The 18353-nt window shown below is 51.0% G+C and overlaps 1 protein-coding gene across 5 annotated transcripts in view; it reads right to left on the bottom strand.

Moving 5' to 3' along the window:
• The window catches only part of EVC (EvC ciliary complex subunit 1), a 67882-nt gene that overhangs the window by 31647 nt on the left and 17882 nt on the right, over positions 1 to 18353 (bottom strand). For all 5 annotated transcript variants that reach the window (XM_041752661.1, XM_041752659.1, XM_041752660.1 and 2 more), the window contains exons 6-11: positions 16626 to 16724; positions 14149 to 14286; positions 10938 to 11096; positions 6505 to 6721; positions 3646 to 3794; positions 2143 to 2241 (exon numbers count right to left, since the gene is read on the bottom strand). In XM_041752661.1, the coding sequence (XP_041608595.1) occupies positions 2143 to 2241; positions 3646 to 3794; positions 6505 to 6721; positions 10938 to 11096; positions 14149 to 14286; positions 16626 to 16724 (861 nt within the window). The remainder of the gene's footprint in view (positions 1 to 2142; positions 2242 to 3645; positions 3795 to 6504; positions 6722 to 10937; positions 11097 to 14148; positions 14287 to 16625; positions 16725 to 18353) is intronic.

The raw sequence follows: 18353 nt of genomic DNA, 5'->3' as shown, positions 1-18353 counted from the left end.
GAGACTGGCCTGGCACTTTCACATGTGCCACTCATTCCTCTTGTGACAATACCTGATGGGCTGTTTCAGCCTTGCTTTGCAGAGGAGAACAGTGGACTGCTGGAGGTGGGCTCTGGAGGGCTCAGGGGTCATGGGGCAGGGCAACCAGAGCATCTGCCCCATGAGTATGAGCTCACTTGACCTACCCCATGTCCTCCAAGACAGTGGTTCTCAAACTCGGTGGTGCATCAGAATGCTCAGATGGGGACACTGAAGCCCAAGTCAGCTAAGCCGCTCCTGAGTCTGTAACTGGTAAATGGCTTGGCTGGGACTGGAACCCAGACGTCTGACTTCAGAGCCAGGATGTCACTGCTCTGGCACACAGTCCACACTAAGCGGCCTCTAGTCTTCTTTTCTTTCTTTCTTTCTTTCTTTCTTTCTTTCTTTCTTTCTTTCTTTCTTTCTTTCTTTTTTTTTTAAGATTTTTTAAAAATGTATTTATTCATGAGAGACACAGGGAGAGAGGCAGAGACACAGGCAGAGGGAGAAACAGGCTCCCTGCAGGGAGACTGATGTGGGACTTGATCCCAGGACCTGGGATCACTACCTGAGCCAATGGCAGATGCTCAACCATTGAGCCACTCTGGCATCCCCAGCCTCTGGTCTTCTTATGCGGATGTCAGTCATTGGACTTAGGGCCTCCCCTAATTCAGTATGACCTCACTTTAACCAATTTCATCTTTAAAGACCTGACTTCCAAGTAAGGTCACATTCTGAGGTTCCAGGGGACATCTTGAGGGGTACTGCTATGAATGGAATTGTGCCTCCAAATTCAAATTCTGAAGTCTTTAGCCCCAATATGACAGTATTTGGGGATGGGGCCTTCATGGAGATGGCTGGGGGCAAGTGAGGTCATATGGTAGAGCCTGAAGCTGACAGGGCTGGTGTCCCAATAAGAGGAAGATCCCAGAGCTCTTTCTCTCCATGAGCCCATGGGAAAGGCCAAGTGAAGACAGTGAGGAGGTGGACATCTACAAGCCAGGAAGAGGGTGGATCCTCAGGAGAACCCAACCCTGCCCGCATCCCGGCCTTAGGCTTCTGGTCTCCAGAACAGCAAGAGATGATAAATGTCTCTGTTTAAGCCCCCTGTCTAGGGCACTTTGTTACAGCAGGTGAGCTGACCGATACAGATAGCATTTAACCAGTACAGTGGCTACAGCACTGAGGGTTTGCACTTCCCACCTTCACATGGTTTTCTGGGCCTGGGAATGCCCCTGGCTCCTTGTCCACAGGGCCCATCTCCCCCTTCAAAGCTTGGCTCAGGCATCATTTCCCGCTGACAGCTGTCTCTGACCTGGTCTTAACCCCAGGATATCCCTCACGCCTCTCCTCTGTACCCAGAAACAGGGATGTTAAAATGGGAAGGCCCATCATTGTCTCCATTTCACAGATAGGGAAACTGAGGTCCAGTACAATCTGGATGCTGCACAGTGAGGAAGGGGCAGAGCCAGGACACTGACCCTCAGGTCCTCAGAGTCTGGGGTGGACTCTGCACCTGCTGCCCATCACAACGGCACATGTCAGCTTCCCTTGCATGGAGATGTCTGCATTTCTGCTTCGCAACAGCTCTGGGTGCCACCAGAGGCAAGGGCTCTATGTCTCGGTTATTGTCACTTCCTGGGAGGGCCCTGCCACTCTGGGGGGCACGGGTGGTCTCCTCTATTCTCTCCAAGCCAGTCCTCAAGGCCAGCATGGAGTCTTCCTCTCCATTCTGGACTTGAACAAGGTTTGCCCAGGGAGAAAGCGGTGATGCTGGCACTCAGACCCAGGCCTACCTATTTCAGGGCCAGCACTCCCTCCTCATCACTGCCCTGCTGACTCCTACAGATCCATCCTGGGTGACTCACTTCCAAAAGCCTTGGCCTCTGGGGACATTTGGAGGTTAGAGGACTGAGCACCCCAAAAATGGAAGATGCTTCAGGCAGGTCCCTGGTGTGTGACACGGGACGGGACTCATGGAGGGTGTGTGGCTTGCCGGCTGCCCAGCTAGAGGGCCAGGGTCAGATCTGGACCTGCATCTTTGGGGTCCCAGCCCTGAGGTGAGATACCCACACACGCGCAGATCCTGAGGTTCTCTGCAGGTCCCACTAGGAGGCCACATACCTGGCAAAGCACAGCCATGGCCTGGGTGGTTCTGACACTGTCCTCCTCCTCCAGGTGACTCCGGACCAACCTCTGCCTCTCTAGGACCGCATGAAAAGCCTGTGAGTTAAAACAGGAGCTGAATCTCGTGCAAATATGCCCATTTTTCACTAGAAGAATTCTGCCAAAGGGCCACTCTCAGATGTGAAGGATGTCTGTCCCTGATTTATATATGAAGAAACTGAGGCACAGGGATATTATGTGGCTGCAAACTGCACACCTGACCTCCTGGCCACAAGCCACCCAGACATCATTCAGTGACTGAATTGCTGGGGACCACCGCCCAGGCCCCAGAGACCACCCAGGGGAGGCCACCACCTAGTGAGTCAGTGCGGTTGGTGAACCAGCCAGGCCACCCTGACCATGTGGCTGCACCCTGCCCTGAGGAGCCCAGGGAGTGGAGGGGAGATGGAGCAGACCCAGAGGCACGGCGGGTCACAGGACAGAGGGACGGACTCTTCTTAGGGAGCATGCACGGGGGGTGGGGGTGGGGGATTCTCCCTGTAAGTAGAGGCTTTATCAACAAGGAAGGTTCCCTGGAGGGAAGATGGGGAGCCCATGCAGCTGGGGTTCAAGGAGCCACAGCAGCAGAGACCAGGCAGTAAGGATCCGTTGCACACAGGGGGAGGTGGAGGGAGAGATAGTCTGAGAAGGAACTGCAGGGCCAGAGGGAGGGCTCTGGGTCATTCACTCATCACTCATTCATCATCCCTTTGTTAATTTATTTATTCATTTGCTCATCGTCCATTCTTGCATGCTCAATCGTTCTTCCTTTGTCCAAGTCTCCTGGGCACCAGCGTGTGCCCAGCCTGTGCTGAGTCTCCCTGAAGCCTCACAACCCATAAGTTAGGTTCCTATATTCCCATTGTGCAGATGAACAAAGGCCTGGTCAGGGGTGGGGTGAGGCCTGGGGTGGGGTGGGGTGTGCTGTGAGCAATGCACCTGAGATCATCCAGCTCCTTAGCAGCAAAGTCCACATTCCATCACGCTTCCAGGGGGCCCCAGTGCCCAAATGCTTGACCATGTGCAGGACAGACAAGCAGAACCCCTGCCCCGTCGTTAGCAGGGAAATATGGGGGCAAAGGCAGGGTTCTCTCTCTCTCTGAGAACCGCAAGCCTGGCCATTCCAGCCTGTGCTGGCACCACCTCATTTCTTTGCCCTCAAGGAGGGTGGCCTCTTGTCTCCTTGTCCCCCTTCCAGGTCAAGACAAAGGCATATTCTGGTCTGTTGCCTCCCTGGTCCTGCCCACTGAGCCTCCCATGCCCAGCCCTCCCTTCCCCTGGACCAGCTAAGGTCACTGCACTGACACATGGAGGTGAGCAGTTGACCTCAAGTCTGGCAGGTGCCAAAGGCTCTGGCTTTCCCTGCACAGTGACGAGGACTAAGCCATAGCACTCAGCCTGCGTGGCTGCTCCTGGCACAGAGCAGCCATGGACATGGGGGTGAGTCAGGAGCAGGGTCACCTGGAGGAATGTGCCCGGGTCAGTGGTCGGCTGTGCCTCAGCCAGGAAGCTCCTCTGTTCCTCTTCCTGGGCCAGCGTGAGCCTTGCCATCTCCTCTGCTTGGTGAGCCAGTGACGCCTTCACCAGGTCCTTGCCTCGCTGGACGAACTCTGAAATTAAAGTGAGTCACAGCACGTCGCAGATGCCTCCCCTGACCTTCACCAGCTCCTGCCCACACTAAGGATGAGAAACATGGCTTTATCTTTCAGGCATGTGTGCTTCCAGAAAGCCAGCGTCAGGAGCCCACAGCCACACATTATCTGAAGGCGCCCCCACTGCCCCTTGAGCCCAGGGCTCAGGACACCACAAGGGGCTTCATCTAGGGGTTGTGCAGGGCAGCTGGCCAACCTGACCAGGAGATAAAGAGGCACTTTTAGGGGGAAAAATGAGAGAGGTGTGGTGACACAGGGAAGGACGGGTGGTGGGACAGGACAGAGGAGCCTGGTCTGCAGGAAGGAGGGGAGCCCAAGGGCAATGCCCTCTGCCTGTTGGCGAGGGTGGAGGCGAGGAGAAAGGCTGGGGTCTAAACCCACTCCTCACCCTGCCTGAGTCACCAGGCCAGCAGTGTGCCAAGGTCAGCACTGGGCACTGGGGCCTGGCTGTGAGAAGGACTCAGCCTTGCTCCTGGTCTGCTCCTGGTCTGCTCCTGGTCCAGGGAATTCAAGAGAAGGGGAAAGGAGAGTCAATGCCACACCAGATGAGGGATGGGGTGGTGGGATGAGAAGGATGAGGGGTCATGGGCAGTGTGGGACCCCAGAGAAGGCTTCTGGGAGAGGAGACCAAGAAGTTAGCCAGATCCTTGTCCCCCGGGTTTGGGAGGAAATGTTGAGTGAGAGGCTGGAGAAGTCAATGAGGGCCAGACTGCCAGGGGTCTGCAGGTCTGGAGATGTTTGTTTCAGCACTTCACACACACACACACACACACACACACACACACGTGCAATCCACATTTGTAACACAAGCACACTTCCTTGGGTTTTGTCTGAGAATCTGTTTAGCCCCTGGCAACAAAGAAAAGAGTGTGACCAGGAGGCACCTGGGGGGCTCAGTCAGTTAAGTGTCTGCCTTAGGCTCAGGTCATGGTCTCAGGGTCCTGGGATGGAGCCCCACATCAGGCTCCCTGCTCAGCAGGGGGTCTGCTTCTCTCTCTCCACCCCGTCCCCCGCTCCTGCTCTCCTTCCCCCCCCTACTCTCTAATAAATAAAATCTTAAAAAAAAATCAAAACCAAAAGAAAAGAGTATGACCAGGTATCCATCGAGACCTGAGTCCTCCCTCCACCCCCTGACTGTCTCCTTGCTTCCTCTGTCTTGTCCAAGTTCAACAGAGCCTGATCCCTGATCCGTGGGGGCTGCCTGGGCATCCTATCCCCGCCTATGTCTGCTGTGGGGGCCCCTTCCCTCAGGCCCTGGTGTGATGACCCCCAGGTAAGATGTGCTCAGGTTCTACATGGGCCGGAGTGCCAGCCAACAGCAGGCTCCCACCGGTCACAGAAGCCGTGACGCCAAGTGACAAGGGCCTCCTGGAATGGCCTGACTGGAGTCCTGAGGTCCTAGCTCCGAGTGCCTGCCCTCTGACCCCATCTCTGAAAGGCAGCGGGCAGGTCTGGTGGAGGGGCCATGAGCCACTGCAGACGCAGCACCAGGCCACTGGCTGCAACGAACACCTGGTGCTGTGGATTGGACCCCATCTACCCAAACTGAAACACTAAAGCCCTAACCCCTGCGGGACTACATTTGGAAGCTAAATGAATTTGTGAGGCTGGGATCCTCATCCCATAAGGCTGGTGCCTTATAAGAAGAGGAAGAGGTGTAAGAAAGCTCATGCTCTGCCACATGAGTACACACACACACAGAAGGTGGCTGTCTGAAAGCAGGTTTCCTGCCAGGAACCGAATCAGCTTGGTGCTCTGATCTTGGACTTTACTGCCTTCAGAACTGGGAGAAAAGAGAAGCCTGTTGTGTAAGCCCCCCGGTCTGTGCTATCTTCATACGGTGGCCCGAGCTGACAAGACACCTGGAGACTCCCTGGTCCTACAGTGTCTACACCCGTGTGGGCATCAGGAGCCACTGGGGAAACTGAAGCACATAGACTCCGTGCCCTGCAGATGTTCTGAGACCTGGAGGGGCCTCCTGCTCCCCACCTCTGTGCCTCCACTCATGGCCCCAGGCAAACATGTGGCCTTGGACCAACACGGGGACCCCCGATGAGCTCTCCTCCCAAGGGCCCGGGGCAGCCAGTGCTGGTGGCAGAAGTGGCACCTGCCCTGCAGTTGAAAGATGTGGGTTTCTTCTTTCTAATGATGTGACCTGGACTAAGTCTCAGATGCCCTCAGAGTCTTGAACATTGAGCTGCCCACCTCTCAGGGTCCACCCCAGGAGCTGGGGTATGGAAAATACCCACATGGGGTTCCCTCTCCTGCCCCATATGGTCAGTCATTGTATACTTGCTGCTAAGCAGGCCCCTGTGACTTAGGTAGGGCCATGCACTGCAGCTGAGTGATATGTGTCTTATCTGGGCATTTCGGCCCTTCTGTCCTCTGCAGAATTCAGGTGCTTTTGCTGCAGGACACTGGGGCCTCCATTAGCCCAGATCACTGACAGCTAAATCCAGTGGGCCATCCCCCAGCCTAGGGACAGCCTTATGGGGAAGCAAGCAAAGCTTGGAGAAGCTAAGTGACACGGTCCCCAAGGGCAGAGAGGGGGTCACAGCAGCCGGAGCTTGTTTCCCATGCACTGATCCATGTCTCTGACTGCCCCCAGGGTCCCCCACCCCCAGCACAGGAGGGCTATTCACCCCAGATCAGGCCCCAGCTCACTCACCCCTGCCGAAGCGCTCTGCCTCCCCCCAGAAGGCCTTGTGCTGCTGGGTGAGCAGCTCCTCCTTCTGCCGCCCAGAGAGCTTCCCCTCCACGGTCAGCAGCTCCAGGCTGCGGGACAGGGCAGCCAGCCGGCATTTGGTCTCCTCCTGGATTTGCAGCTTCAGTGATTCGATCATTTTGGCCATGTGCGCCCGCCCCATTGTTCTCTCCAGGGCGTCCTGGGAAGGGAAACACCTTGGTCAGCTCCCAGCAGCAAGGGTCTGCCCAGGGCAGTGGGCTCCCTCCTGGTGCCCCGACTCCCTGCGAGCAGAGTGCAGACCAACAGGCTCTGCCCCTTGGCTATGGACAAAATTGCCCCTTGTGGGGAGGGGGCGAGCCTGACACAGGATAACAGATATAAAGCACTTAGTATACAGTGAGCACTCCTCAGGGGCCTGATCTTCCAGGAAGGGATTCAGTACCAGCACATGGCCAAGGAGGGAAAGCCACTGTTCTACAGTCATCCCTCCCCAGCCGCTGGGGCCTTTGGCCTCCACAGCCCTGGAAGAGAAAGGCAAACAACAACAAAAGTTATAGGAGCTCTTGGCTTTTGAGCCTCAGAAAGCCTGGGACACGGGGTTTGAAAAGATTTTCCAAGGTGAGACTGATTTTATGAGTGGTTCCCTGGAGGTCAGACTTTAGAACATGCTCCCTCCCTGCCCCACCAAGGCATCAACACTTAGGACAAGACTCCTGGAAAAGACACCTCCCTGGGGCAGGAAATGTTGACCAGAGGCAGACAGGGCCCTGTGGGTCCGGAAGCCTCAGCGGGCAGCTGCTCGTCCTGCAGAATGAGTGTGAGGAACATGGAACGAGGGGAGCACTGCTGTGTCCAGGAGGCCCCTCGTCCCAGAGGAAAGATGCCACTCCCAGCTGGGCCCGGCACCAGCAGAGGGCCAAAGTCAGCCTCAGCCCCCTTCTCGTCCCCTAGCCCCCTTCTCATCCTCTACGCCTGTAATCCTGCATCTTCAGAGCCCCCCTTTTCCCTCCTGCCGGGCCCAGTCATAGGGGCACAGGCCCTGCTCACTCCTGCCCTGCTGTCCCAGCCTTCCCCCTGCCCCCACATGGCAGACAGGGGCCTCTCTCAGAGGCAGACACGTGGCTGTCCTAACAGCACAAACCCTCCAGTCACTGCCTTCAAACCAAGTCTGAACCCTAGGGCATGGCGCTCAAGGCCCTGAGGACCCGGCCTGGCTTTGCCCCAGCCTTGTCCACACACCTTCGTGCTCAGGGCCGCCCAGCATGCCTGGCTCTCAGCTCTGCTGGGCCCTTGCACACTCGGAGTCCTCCACCTGGAGCATTCTCCTATTCCTCTTGTTCCTCTGCCTGCTAGTCCTACTCATCCTTGTCCTGCTGGGCTGTGGGGTGCGGTGCCTTCCTTGCTCGTCCTCACCCCCAGCGGGCCCCATGTGCTTCTGTCTTTAAGGAGCTAATCAAGAGGGACCATCCCAGGTGGGTCACCCACTGCCCAGCCTGGGCCTCGCTGTTTGCTGAGCTGCACTGGTTTGTGTTCCGACAAGGTGTGAGCAGGGCAAGGATCGGGACCCCCCAGTTACAGACAAGAATGCTGAGGTTTGTTCTGGAAGGCCACAGGACCAGCCCAAGGACCACGGCTTCGAATCTTCTTCAGTTAGACTCCCGACCACGGTCAGCAGGCTCACAACCACTAGGGGGTGCAAGAGGATAAGCGCTGGGGGGCCCTGCAACCTCGGGGAAAGTCTGCTCACAAGGGACCCAGACCAGGCCTCACTGGGGAGAAGCTCTCCCAAACCGTCCGCTGGCCCCACCTCTCAGGTAGCATAGGGAGGCGTTCCTGGCTCAGGGGTGACCGCACAACCTCCAGATTTACATTCAAAGGCAGACAGGAGTGGAAAGAGGTGAGAATAGGCAGAGGGATATCAGATGGGAGGTGAGGCACCCTTGCTCTGAGTGCAGAAGGTCCTCAGCAGCGCCTGGGCTAGAACCTGGCTCCACCTGTCAGAGCTGCAGACTTTGGGTACGATGTCCTCCTCGGACATCAAACTTACAGAGTTGCTGTGAAAATTAAGTTAAAATGCATAAAGCACTTAAAATAGCAGCCAGAACATAGTCATCACTCATGAATGCAAACTGCTGTCACAATTATCTACAAGCCCCTGGCATCGCTCTTGAGATGGCTTTTTGTCAAACATCCCAGGAGAATGATTCTCACAGCCTCTGGGGCCCTTTCCAGAACCTTGCCAGTTTGATATTCAGTGATGTCATGTGAACATTATGGGTCCAACGGCCCAGGCCAGAATGCTCAGACACCCACCCAAAACTTACAGCCTTCTGGAGTTTATCAGCAACATGTTACTATATATGAAAAAAATATATATATGGGTACCTAGGATGCAGGCACAGCATCCTTCTTCTATACAAACACAGATTACAGCGCTTTGCCTGTATCACCGTGATGATTTGTTAATGTCTGATTTGCCTGGACACATGGCCCACATGTGTCTAGTCACTAACACACTGATTGCTTCCCATGTGCCAGGATCTCTTCCAAAGGCCTTACATATTGTCCATTCTCTAATATTCTCAGAGCAGGTGCTATTCTGATCCCCACTTAGATGATGAAACTGAGGCACAGAGAGGTTAAGTAAAACGCTCAAGGTCATCCAGCTAATAAGCAGCAAGACTGTGGGTTTGAACTCAGGTCTCTGTCTCGAGTCTGTAATACTGTTTCTATAACAGAACGTGGCCCATAAGTAGGTACTCATCAAATGCTGGTTAAGAGAAGGGCATAATGATAACCTGGATAATTCTTTTCCTTCATTCTATTTGGAAGTTACTGGCTACTACTTGGAATGAAGTCATCTAAGGATACTTTTTTTTTTTTTCCTGCATCAATATCCTGCTGTCAGAATAATAATGAAATACAAAGAAAAAAAAAGGGAAAAAATCTTTCTCTTTTGATAAGCATTAATATCAGCAGCCTTATCAAATTAAAGTCCCATTCACAGGGTTTGGACGGTGAATCTGGGCCCAGCAGTGTTATTAGACAGCACACGAATTCTAGGTGAGTCACTTAGTTGTTTCTCACTCTGCTCATCAGGAATAAAATATCTGCCATGCCTACCTTCTAGCAGTGCCAAGGAGGAAAAGGAGATTGTATGTTTACACAATGAGCAAACATCAAGTTCACAAACAGCTGTTGCACCCAGGGAGTTTGTTAAAATGCATATCCTGATTCTGGTAGGGAGGTTCTGCATTTCTAACAAACTCTTGGGGGCTACTGATGCCACTGCTCCACGGACCACAGTGGTTGTGGAGAAGCAGCACGAACTGCTTCCTGGATCTAAGCCACCAAGGCTCTGAGCCAAAGGCAGGGCAGCCACTGCAGGTCTCTGAGCTGGGTATAACCCAGGTGGGTGCAGAGTTTCAGAAAGTCTGAAATGGAGTTTCATGAGTTTCCAAGGTCAGAAGGGGCAATGGGTTCATAGTGAGCCCTGGGCCTTGTGCAAGGCAGGTCAAGGCCAAAAGCACTGCTGAGAAACCCTGTGGTGACTAGGGCTATGGGTCACAGAGCACTTCCCCAGGCCCTGTCTGCAGAAATTCCTTGGACCACTCTTTTACAAAGAGTAACAGAAGCTCTGGGGGGTTAACTGGTTCAAGATTACACATCTTCGAGTGGCTGAGCCTCGGTTCCAAGTCAGATTTGTGGATTCCTCTGTATCAGTGGGTTGCATCTCCAATAATATATCAGAAATGTTTGGGGAGCTTTAAAACCAGCAATACTAGGGCTTCACTTTAGATCAGTGAGGTTGGATCTCTGGGCATAAGGTCTGGGCACAGGCAATTTCTGAGAGCTCCTCAGGTGATTCATGGAGCCATCAGGAGAGCAAATGAAGCTCCATCCACATAAGTGGGTGTCAACTATGACTACTCATTGTGGTCACTGGGAGCTCCAAAAAATCCAGACTTACTAGTCAGAATCTCTGGGGTGGGGTCCCATCTAGCATCGGTACTTTTTAAAGCTTCCAGATAATTTAAGTGTGCATTCAGGATTGGGAGCCAGTGCTCTATGCTGTCACAACACAAAGCTGGCCAGCATCCCCACTTAAGGAATTGATGGATGGCTGCACAGATGGATGGAAAGATGGATGGACAGATGGATAAATGGATGCATAGAAAGACAGATGGATACATGGGTGAATGGATAGATGGACAGACAGATAGATGGCTGGCTGTTTGGCTTGCTTCACTGCCTTTCTCTGGGCTATATATCCTCATCTCTGGCTTCTATGTCTCCATCTCGGGGCTCTATATCCCCATCAAGTTCGACTGGATGTCTATGGCATATCAAGCTTATGGATTCCACATCTCTAGTGTGAGTATCTTCAGATTCCCTCCCTGCCCCCTCCAGCATACCAGAGCCTGCAAATCCTGAGAATCACGCAATAACCCTTCGGCTGTAATCATTCTTTCCGTGAGCGTCATCATGAGCTGTCGGGCTTTGGAGCTGGAACACTTAAATTGGTCCACAAGAAAGTGCTGGATGTTTTCCATCTGTTTCCAGAAAGCTTCCATCTGTGAAATGAGAATGAAAAGCAAGAGGTAGGTGCAGAAAACGTATTTAAGAAAGCCATAAAGCTAGGTGGTTCATTCTTGAGAATTACAATTCATTCCTCATCACACACTGACGTTCTAAATACTTCTGCAATTCGGAGCGAGTTTATCTTGGCAATAACCAAGTTCTACAGAGAGGTTCCTCCTTGGCATATTGTAGGTGCCAGTCGGCTTCAAGGTGGCTTTTCAGCAAACACCAGTGCTCTGCTGATAAAGAAGTCAAGCACAATGAGATCACCCAGAGTAAACAGATTAAAGACCCTTAAACAGGCCAGGATTGCTGCCTGAGGAGTGCGTGAAATTCAACAGTGTGCTCCTGGAGGCTCCCTATCTCTAAGAGGGATTAAACATGTTCTGGAAATAAAAGCACAAATGGCTGTTTAAATTTTAGTTATTGCCCTAAAAGTACAAAAGAGCAATATGGCAGAGACAATGCTGACCATGAAAACAATCTACAAAAGAGCAATATGGCAGAGACAATGCTGACCATGAAAACAATCTGCTTTAAAATCTTTTTTCTCCCCCCTCATCTTATCAGGAGGAGACGTGGAAATCATTGAGTGGCTTGGAACGTTGGGGCTCATCCAGCCTCCCGGAGCACTGAGAACGAGGATACCAGTGGTCGTGACAGCCTCCCCTTGCGGCATGCAGGTAGGGACCAGGCTCATGCGTTTTATATCCGGGTAAAATGTGTATTGGCGGCTGCAGCAACAGGCTGAGAAAGTTAGGTCACTGCTGAAAGGTCACAGGGCTGGGAGGCAGGGGCAGAGGTGGTGCAGGCTCACTGAACTCCCCCAGCTGTGGTTTTCTCCACCATGGCTCCGCCTCTCCAACTCTGAATTCATCTGGCCACCTCTTGCTGCACAGGGCGTAGGAGGGCTCGGGTCTTAGCGGTACCAGAAGCCCACCCTGACCTTGTGGCACTGGCAAAAGGTGGAGACAAACGCACCCTGAAACATTGAGTCATTCTGACCAGCCACCACACAGGGGCTGCACATGGATGAGAGGAAGTCCATGCCGGTGTGGACCTCATGCCCTCAGGACTTGCTATGTGTCCTGGTGGGCAACAGCCCATCCATTAAACCTCCGGCCTCCCTCTTGCTTTCCCACCAGATGACCTCCTTCCAGACTGTACGTACTAAGAAAATGTGACTATCACCCATGGCACCCTGCACACCTCCAAACAGAGTCCGAATCCAGCTGGCTTTGCCACTTCTGCTCCAGCCCCAGAGAGCCAGGACACCCACTCGGTTCTTAAAAACTCTTGATTCCCTTGGAGTCTGTGACATGATTTCATCCTGGTCCCTCAAAGTCCATATTCTCTCTTCTTGTCTCAGTTCTCCTTGGCTACTCCTCCTTAAATGCTGGCAGGATCCAAGACTGGGCACCAGGCTCCTTTCCCTATCCATTCTACACACACCCTAGGCTGGGGCATCTCCACTATGGGAGGTCACCATACGTCAGAGAATCATGGGCTTACTATGAATCATCTGCCTGAAATATACAGACAGATATTTCAGCAGATATTCCTGCTCTGGGGAGCCCATGGACCCAGGAATCCAGGCTGAGCACCCTCTCTCTGCCACTCACGCCATGAACATCCTCGCTTCCTATGTCCTTTGACAAAAGCTTAGTGGAGACTCTCCATCCTCTAGCATCTCCATCTTAAGATGTCAAGCTAGGACTCACCAGCTCCCCTCCCAACTTGCTTCTTGTTATGGGATCCTTATTTCCACAGAACGAATCTTTAACATCCTCTTCTCCTCAACCTCATTATCTGCTACCCTATCAGCTCTCCCACTCTTTCTTACCTCTCTGCTCCTACTGCAATTGTCTTCACGAGATTTCCCTACTGCCCTAGCCAGAGAGCACACACCTATCCTTCACTGAGTAGCTGGAGTGGTCCTTCTAAAACAGAAATGGATCCAGGCACCCTCTGCTACCAACCTGCAGTGACTCCCATCTCCTTGGCACGAGATGAAAATCCTCAGGCCAGGTCTCTGGTTTTATCTTGCTCTGCTTGATCCTTAGTTCTCCCTGGCTTCCTTCTTTGCCTGCCCACTGGCCAGCATGCACCCACACTTCTCCCAAAAGGCCTTTCAATGTATCCTTTATTCTATGAAGACTTTCCTAACCCTAGGATAAAACAGACTCCTCCTCTCACCACTGTGCCTCTGCCTTCCAGTGTTTTCGTCTATCATGACACTTGTGAGCTATAAAGTCCTCATCTGGGCATTCCGGGTGGCTCAGCAGTTTAGCGCCACCTTCAGCCCAGGGCCTGATCCTGGAGACCCGGGATTGAGTCCCACGTCGGGCTACCTGCATGGAGCCTGGTTCTCCCTCTGCCTGTGTCTCTGCCTCTCTCTCTCTCTCTCTGTGTGTCTCTCATTAATAAATAAATAAAATCTTAAAAAAATAAAGTCTTTATGCTCACCTGCAATGCTAGCCTATGCATCTCCCCAGCAGGGTCAGATCTAAGGTAGTTCTTAATTTCCAGTGTGCAGCCCAGTGCTTGAGTGCCAAACAAAACAAAACAAAACAAAACAAAACACCCTCTTCGTTTCATACCTAGTATAGGACCGGGGGTAATGGAACTGAAAAGCAAAAAGGGATATTTGAGGAAAGCCACCCTCTCTGAAATTTAAAGTAGGCTTTTATGAGTGATGATGTCTGGGGTTGGAGAAGTTAGAAGCTAGCATCTGCTCTAATCCATGGGGTTACCATGGATTAGACATACAGGGTGAGAACAATCTTTGCTCTGAATGACAAAAAAATCAATCTAAAATTTTAAAAAGGAGAATTCATTTAAAAAGAAAAAAACCTCTGTAAATCTTGGCCCTTTGATTATACTTTCTCTATTATGTAATTTCCAATCCTGGATCCCGAGCTCTGGGGTAGAACACGTTAGGGATTTCAAACATGCTTCCAGGTGCCATCTCTTTAATCTCACCAATTTAACTGTCCCAGAAACCATGGTTTTTATATGGAAAAAGGAGAAAAAAACATCACGTACATTATCTATTAGCTGCTCAGAGTATTCTCGCTCCTTCTTTTCCACATCTGCCAGAGTGATGTATTCAGAATCACCAGCTCCTAACATTGCTGTGTTTGACAGTTTGACCTGAAGTCCCTTTTCCAATTCCGCCAAATCCTGGGGGAAACAGAGGGGAAAGAAAAAAAAAGGCAAATAAACAAAGGAAAAATCCAACATATCTTAAATTCTAGAAGAGAGACCCTTTTATCTTTCACCACATTATCACAAAACATTTCTTAACCATGATTAACTGCTCTAGGCATGGTCCTACTTAAGGCTTGATGATAGAAAGGTATTTTCCTCCTTAAACATAGAATCTTAAGAGTACCAGATTCTTCTATAGTTTTCCCTCCCTGCTAAAAAAAAAAAACAAAGCAAAGCAAAACAAAAGAAAACAAAACAAAACACACACACACACAAACAAAAACAACAAAACAAAACCAAACAAACCAGAACATGCTTTTAAACATGGTAAATTAACATCAGTCTCCCTGCCAGGAGCCTGCTTCTCCCTCTGCCTATGTCTCTCCTCTCTGTGTGTCTCATGAATGAGTGAATGAATGAATGAATGAATGAATGAATAGAATCTTTAAAAAACAAAACAAAACATGGTGCATTGGTGTCCTCTATTTCTTAGGAAGTCCTGGAAAATGCCATGACCTGGATGGGGGTGACGGAATGCTTCTCCTCCACTCCTCTGGTTTCCGTGGGGGGAAGGATTACTCCCTACACCCCAGGGAGGGTGGGATGCGACGTGATTGGTGGGTTCGGCAGCAGGAAGTGCGTCCCCGTAGCTTGTCCCGCCTCTTCCTCTTCCGCGTGGAGCGCTCCTGGGGAGGTCATGGCTGCCGCGTGGCCTCCGCTCGGGTGTGCTGGGCCGCGTAGGGCCCGCCTCCGGGGTGGCCCGCCTGGCCCGAGACCCTGTGCACGGGGTCCCTGGGTCCCTGAGCCCCGCCGCCCGCGACGCGCCCCCCTCCGAGCGTGCCACCCCTCCTCGAGCCTTCTCAGGAAGCCCTGATCCCCCTGCGGCCCCGCCTCGTCCGTAGGTGCAGAACCACCAGGACGATCATCCTTATTCATTCGTTGGGGAGTCACTGGGACTCAGCTTCCTCAGCTGTAAACAGGAACAACGACAGCCACTCCCTGAGCTGCCATGAAGATGGAATAAAAGCAGGTGTGAAGCGCACCGTGTGCCCTGCCTGCTGGAGGCGGCCCTGAGGATGGGGACGGTGGCCGAGCCCAGCACCACCTCCTCCCTTGTGCGCGGGGATTCCTTCTTGCATGGGATCCGGAGGGGTGGGGGACAAACACCCCGCACCCCCCGCCTCACGGCGGTGGGGAAGGTGGCAGCGGTGCTGGCGAGGAGGCTGATGACGGAGATGATGAAGATGATGGCCAGTGGGGATGAGGAGAAGATGGCCGTGGCTCTCGGGATGTGCGCCGCGACCACGATTCACAGTCTGACCGTCCCTCTGCTACGCGTCTCTTGCACATTTCTCTTGCCCCCTCCCCCCCACGGTCCTGCAGGATGGGAGTCACGATCCCCTGGCGCAGGAGGAACTGGGATTCTGAGCGTTTGAGAAATGAAGGACCAGGATATCAACCTCTCCCAGTCGGATGGCAAGACCTGGCTTGTTTCACTGCACAGAAAGCAACGTCAGCTCCGTATAGAAGACCCGGGAGGGGGAGAATGTACAGTAGCATAATTAAAACCAATAAACCAATTAGGTATTTAGAAACACCCAACTTAGGGCGCCAAAGTGGCTTGGTTGGTTGGTATCTGAATCTTGATTTTGGCTCAGGTCATGATCCCAGGGTTCTGGGATCAGCCCCATGTTGGACGCCCTGCTCAGCAGGAGGTTTCAGAGGTCTCCCTCCGCCTGCCCCCACGCCCCTCCCCCACTTGTGGGCTCTCTCTCTCTCTTAAATCAATAAATAAAATATTTAAGAAAAAAAAAAACAACCTAGGGGTGCCTGGTTGGCACAGTCGGGTGGGTGTCTGACTCTTGATTTCAGCTCAGGTCATGATCTCAGGGTCCTGGGACCGAGCCCCAAGTCAGGCTCTGCGCTCAGCATGGAGTCTGCTTGAGATTCTCTTTCCCTCTCATTCAGCCCCTCCCCACACTCTCTCTTGCTTTCTCTAATAAATCTTTAAAGATGAATAAGTAAAAATATCCAACCTTGTGGAGAAGATAATGGTTACTTGTTCTCTGTGAGTAGCAGGTGTGATCAACATTCTTCTCTTTTTCCTTGCTTTCAATATTTTTCCAAAATTATTAATACCTATGGTCATTTTTATACATGTACACATATTTCTACATAGTTACATTTGTTCAAAAGCATGTATTGCAATAATTTTCACACATGAAAGCAAAAATAGTTTCTTATACTACTATGTTTTATATGTTGTGATAAACTATTTTTAAGTAACTTTGAAATATAGGTTGAAGACTTACATTCTCTTGTTTCGAAAGAATCCTCTGGTATAATTCATCATCCGACTTCTTTTTAGGAAGAAGATCCAGGAGGCACATTTTAAAAATCTGAATAAACATCTGCCACAGAAGGAGACATGACAAAGAGAAAGGCTTAGAAATGGTATCTCCCCTTCCCTCACTCCCTCCCTCCCTATCTGTTCACATGCACATACATTTTCGCTATAGGAAAATATATCGTTATAAATCATGACAATAGCCTATAATGGACTGTATTTTCATGAAGCCTCTAAGGAAAAATGCTTCACTTCTTTTGCTTTTTGTCTATTTATTCAAGAAATCTTCATTAAGTGCCTACTGTGCCATTCCTTCTGTGTTCCCTACAGGAGTCAAGGAAACCTAAAAGGCAAAGGGGTGATGCTTCTTCAAGGGAAGAATCAGAGGGAGGGTTGTTGGGAACTGAGGTGTATAAAGTTGTCCATTCCAGCCTCCTGTCTCGATGGATGGCGTCATCCTCTGAACCAGAAAGGGTCCTCCCATGAGCCAGGACACCCAAGAACGTCCAAGGGTGCTGTCTCCACACCTACCATTCACCTACTGCAGGACATCTAGGTGTTTCCAGTTAGGGGGCTATTACGAATAAAACTGCTAAGAATAGGGATCCCTGGGTGGCTCAGCAGTTTAGCGCCTGCCTTTGGCCCAGGGCGTGATCCTGGAGTCCCGGGATCGAGTCCTGCATCGGGCTCCCGGCATGGAGCCTGCTTCTCCCTCTGCCTGTGTCTCTGCCTCATTCTCTCTCTCTCTCTCTATGTCTATCATAAATAAATAAATAAATAAATAAATAAATAAATAAATAAATCTATCTTTAAAAAAAAAACTGCTAAGAATATCCACATACAAGTTTCTGTGTGAACATAAGTTTCTCTAAGGTAGATGCACAAGAGAGCAACTGCCGGGTTTTGTGAGAAATGGACTGTTTTTCAGTGTGGCATGCTACATTCCCGCCAGCAATGCATGCAGGATCCAGTTTCTTCCCATCCTCACCAGCATCTGGTGGTGTCACCATTTGTTATTTTGGCCACTCCAATAGGTGTGTAGTCATATCTCATTTTTTTTAAACATACCTCATTGTTTTAATTTGCATTTCCCTGATGGCTAATGCTGTGGAACATTTTTGATCTGATTTTGTGTGTGCATTTTCCTCCCGACTGTATATCCTTTTTGGTGAAATGACTGTTCATGGCTTTTGCCATTTTTCTTTTCTTTTTTTTTTTTTTAAATTTTTTATTTATTTATGATAGTCACACACAGAGAGAGAGAGAGGCAGAGACACAGGCGGAGGGAGAAGCAGGCTCCATGCACCGGGAGCCTGATGTGGGATTCGATCCAGGGTCTCCAGGATCGCGCCCTGGGCCAAAGGCAGGTGCCAAACCGCTGCGCCACCCAGGGATCCCTTTTGCCATTTTTCTGATTGGATTGTTTACTTCTTTGTGAGGTTTGAGCGTTCTTTATATGTTCTAGGTGGGAGTCCTCTGTTGATACATGGCTTGCAAACCCCCTCTTTCTCCCCATCCTCTTAACAGGGTCTTTTGTAGACCAGAAGTTTTATATTTTGATGGCTATATTATATAATTATATATGCTATATATAATATATAATTACATGTATTATATTATATATTATAATAATTATATATTATTTTTTAGTATATATTATAATAATTATATATTATTAAAAAACTATATTTTA

Source organism: Vulpes lagopus, chromosome 4 (assembly GCF_018345385.1).
Source record: "Vulpes lagopus strain Blue_001 chromosome 4, ASM1834538v1, whole genome shotgun sequence".
NCBI lineage: Eukaryota > Metazoa > Chordata > Mammalia > Carnivora > Canidae > Vulpes > Vulpes lagopus.
The sequence above is the reverse complement of the archived record's forward strand: the minus strand, read 5'-3'. Positions and strand labels throughout refer to the sequence as shown.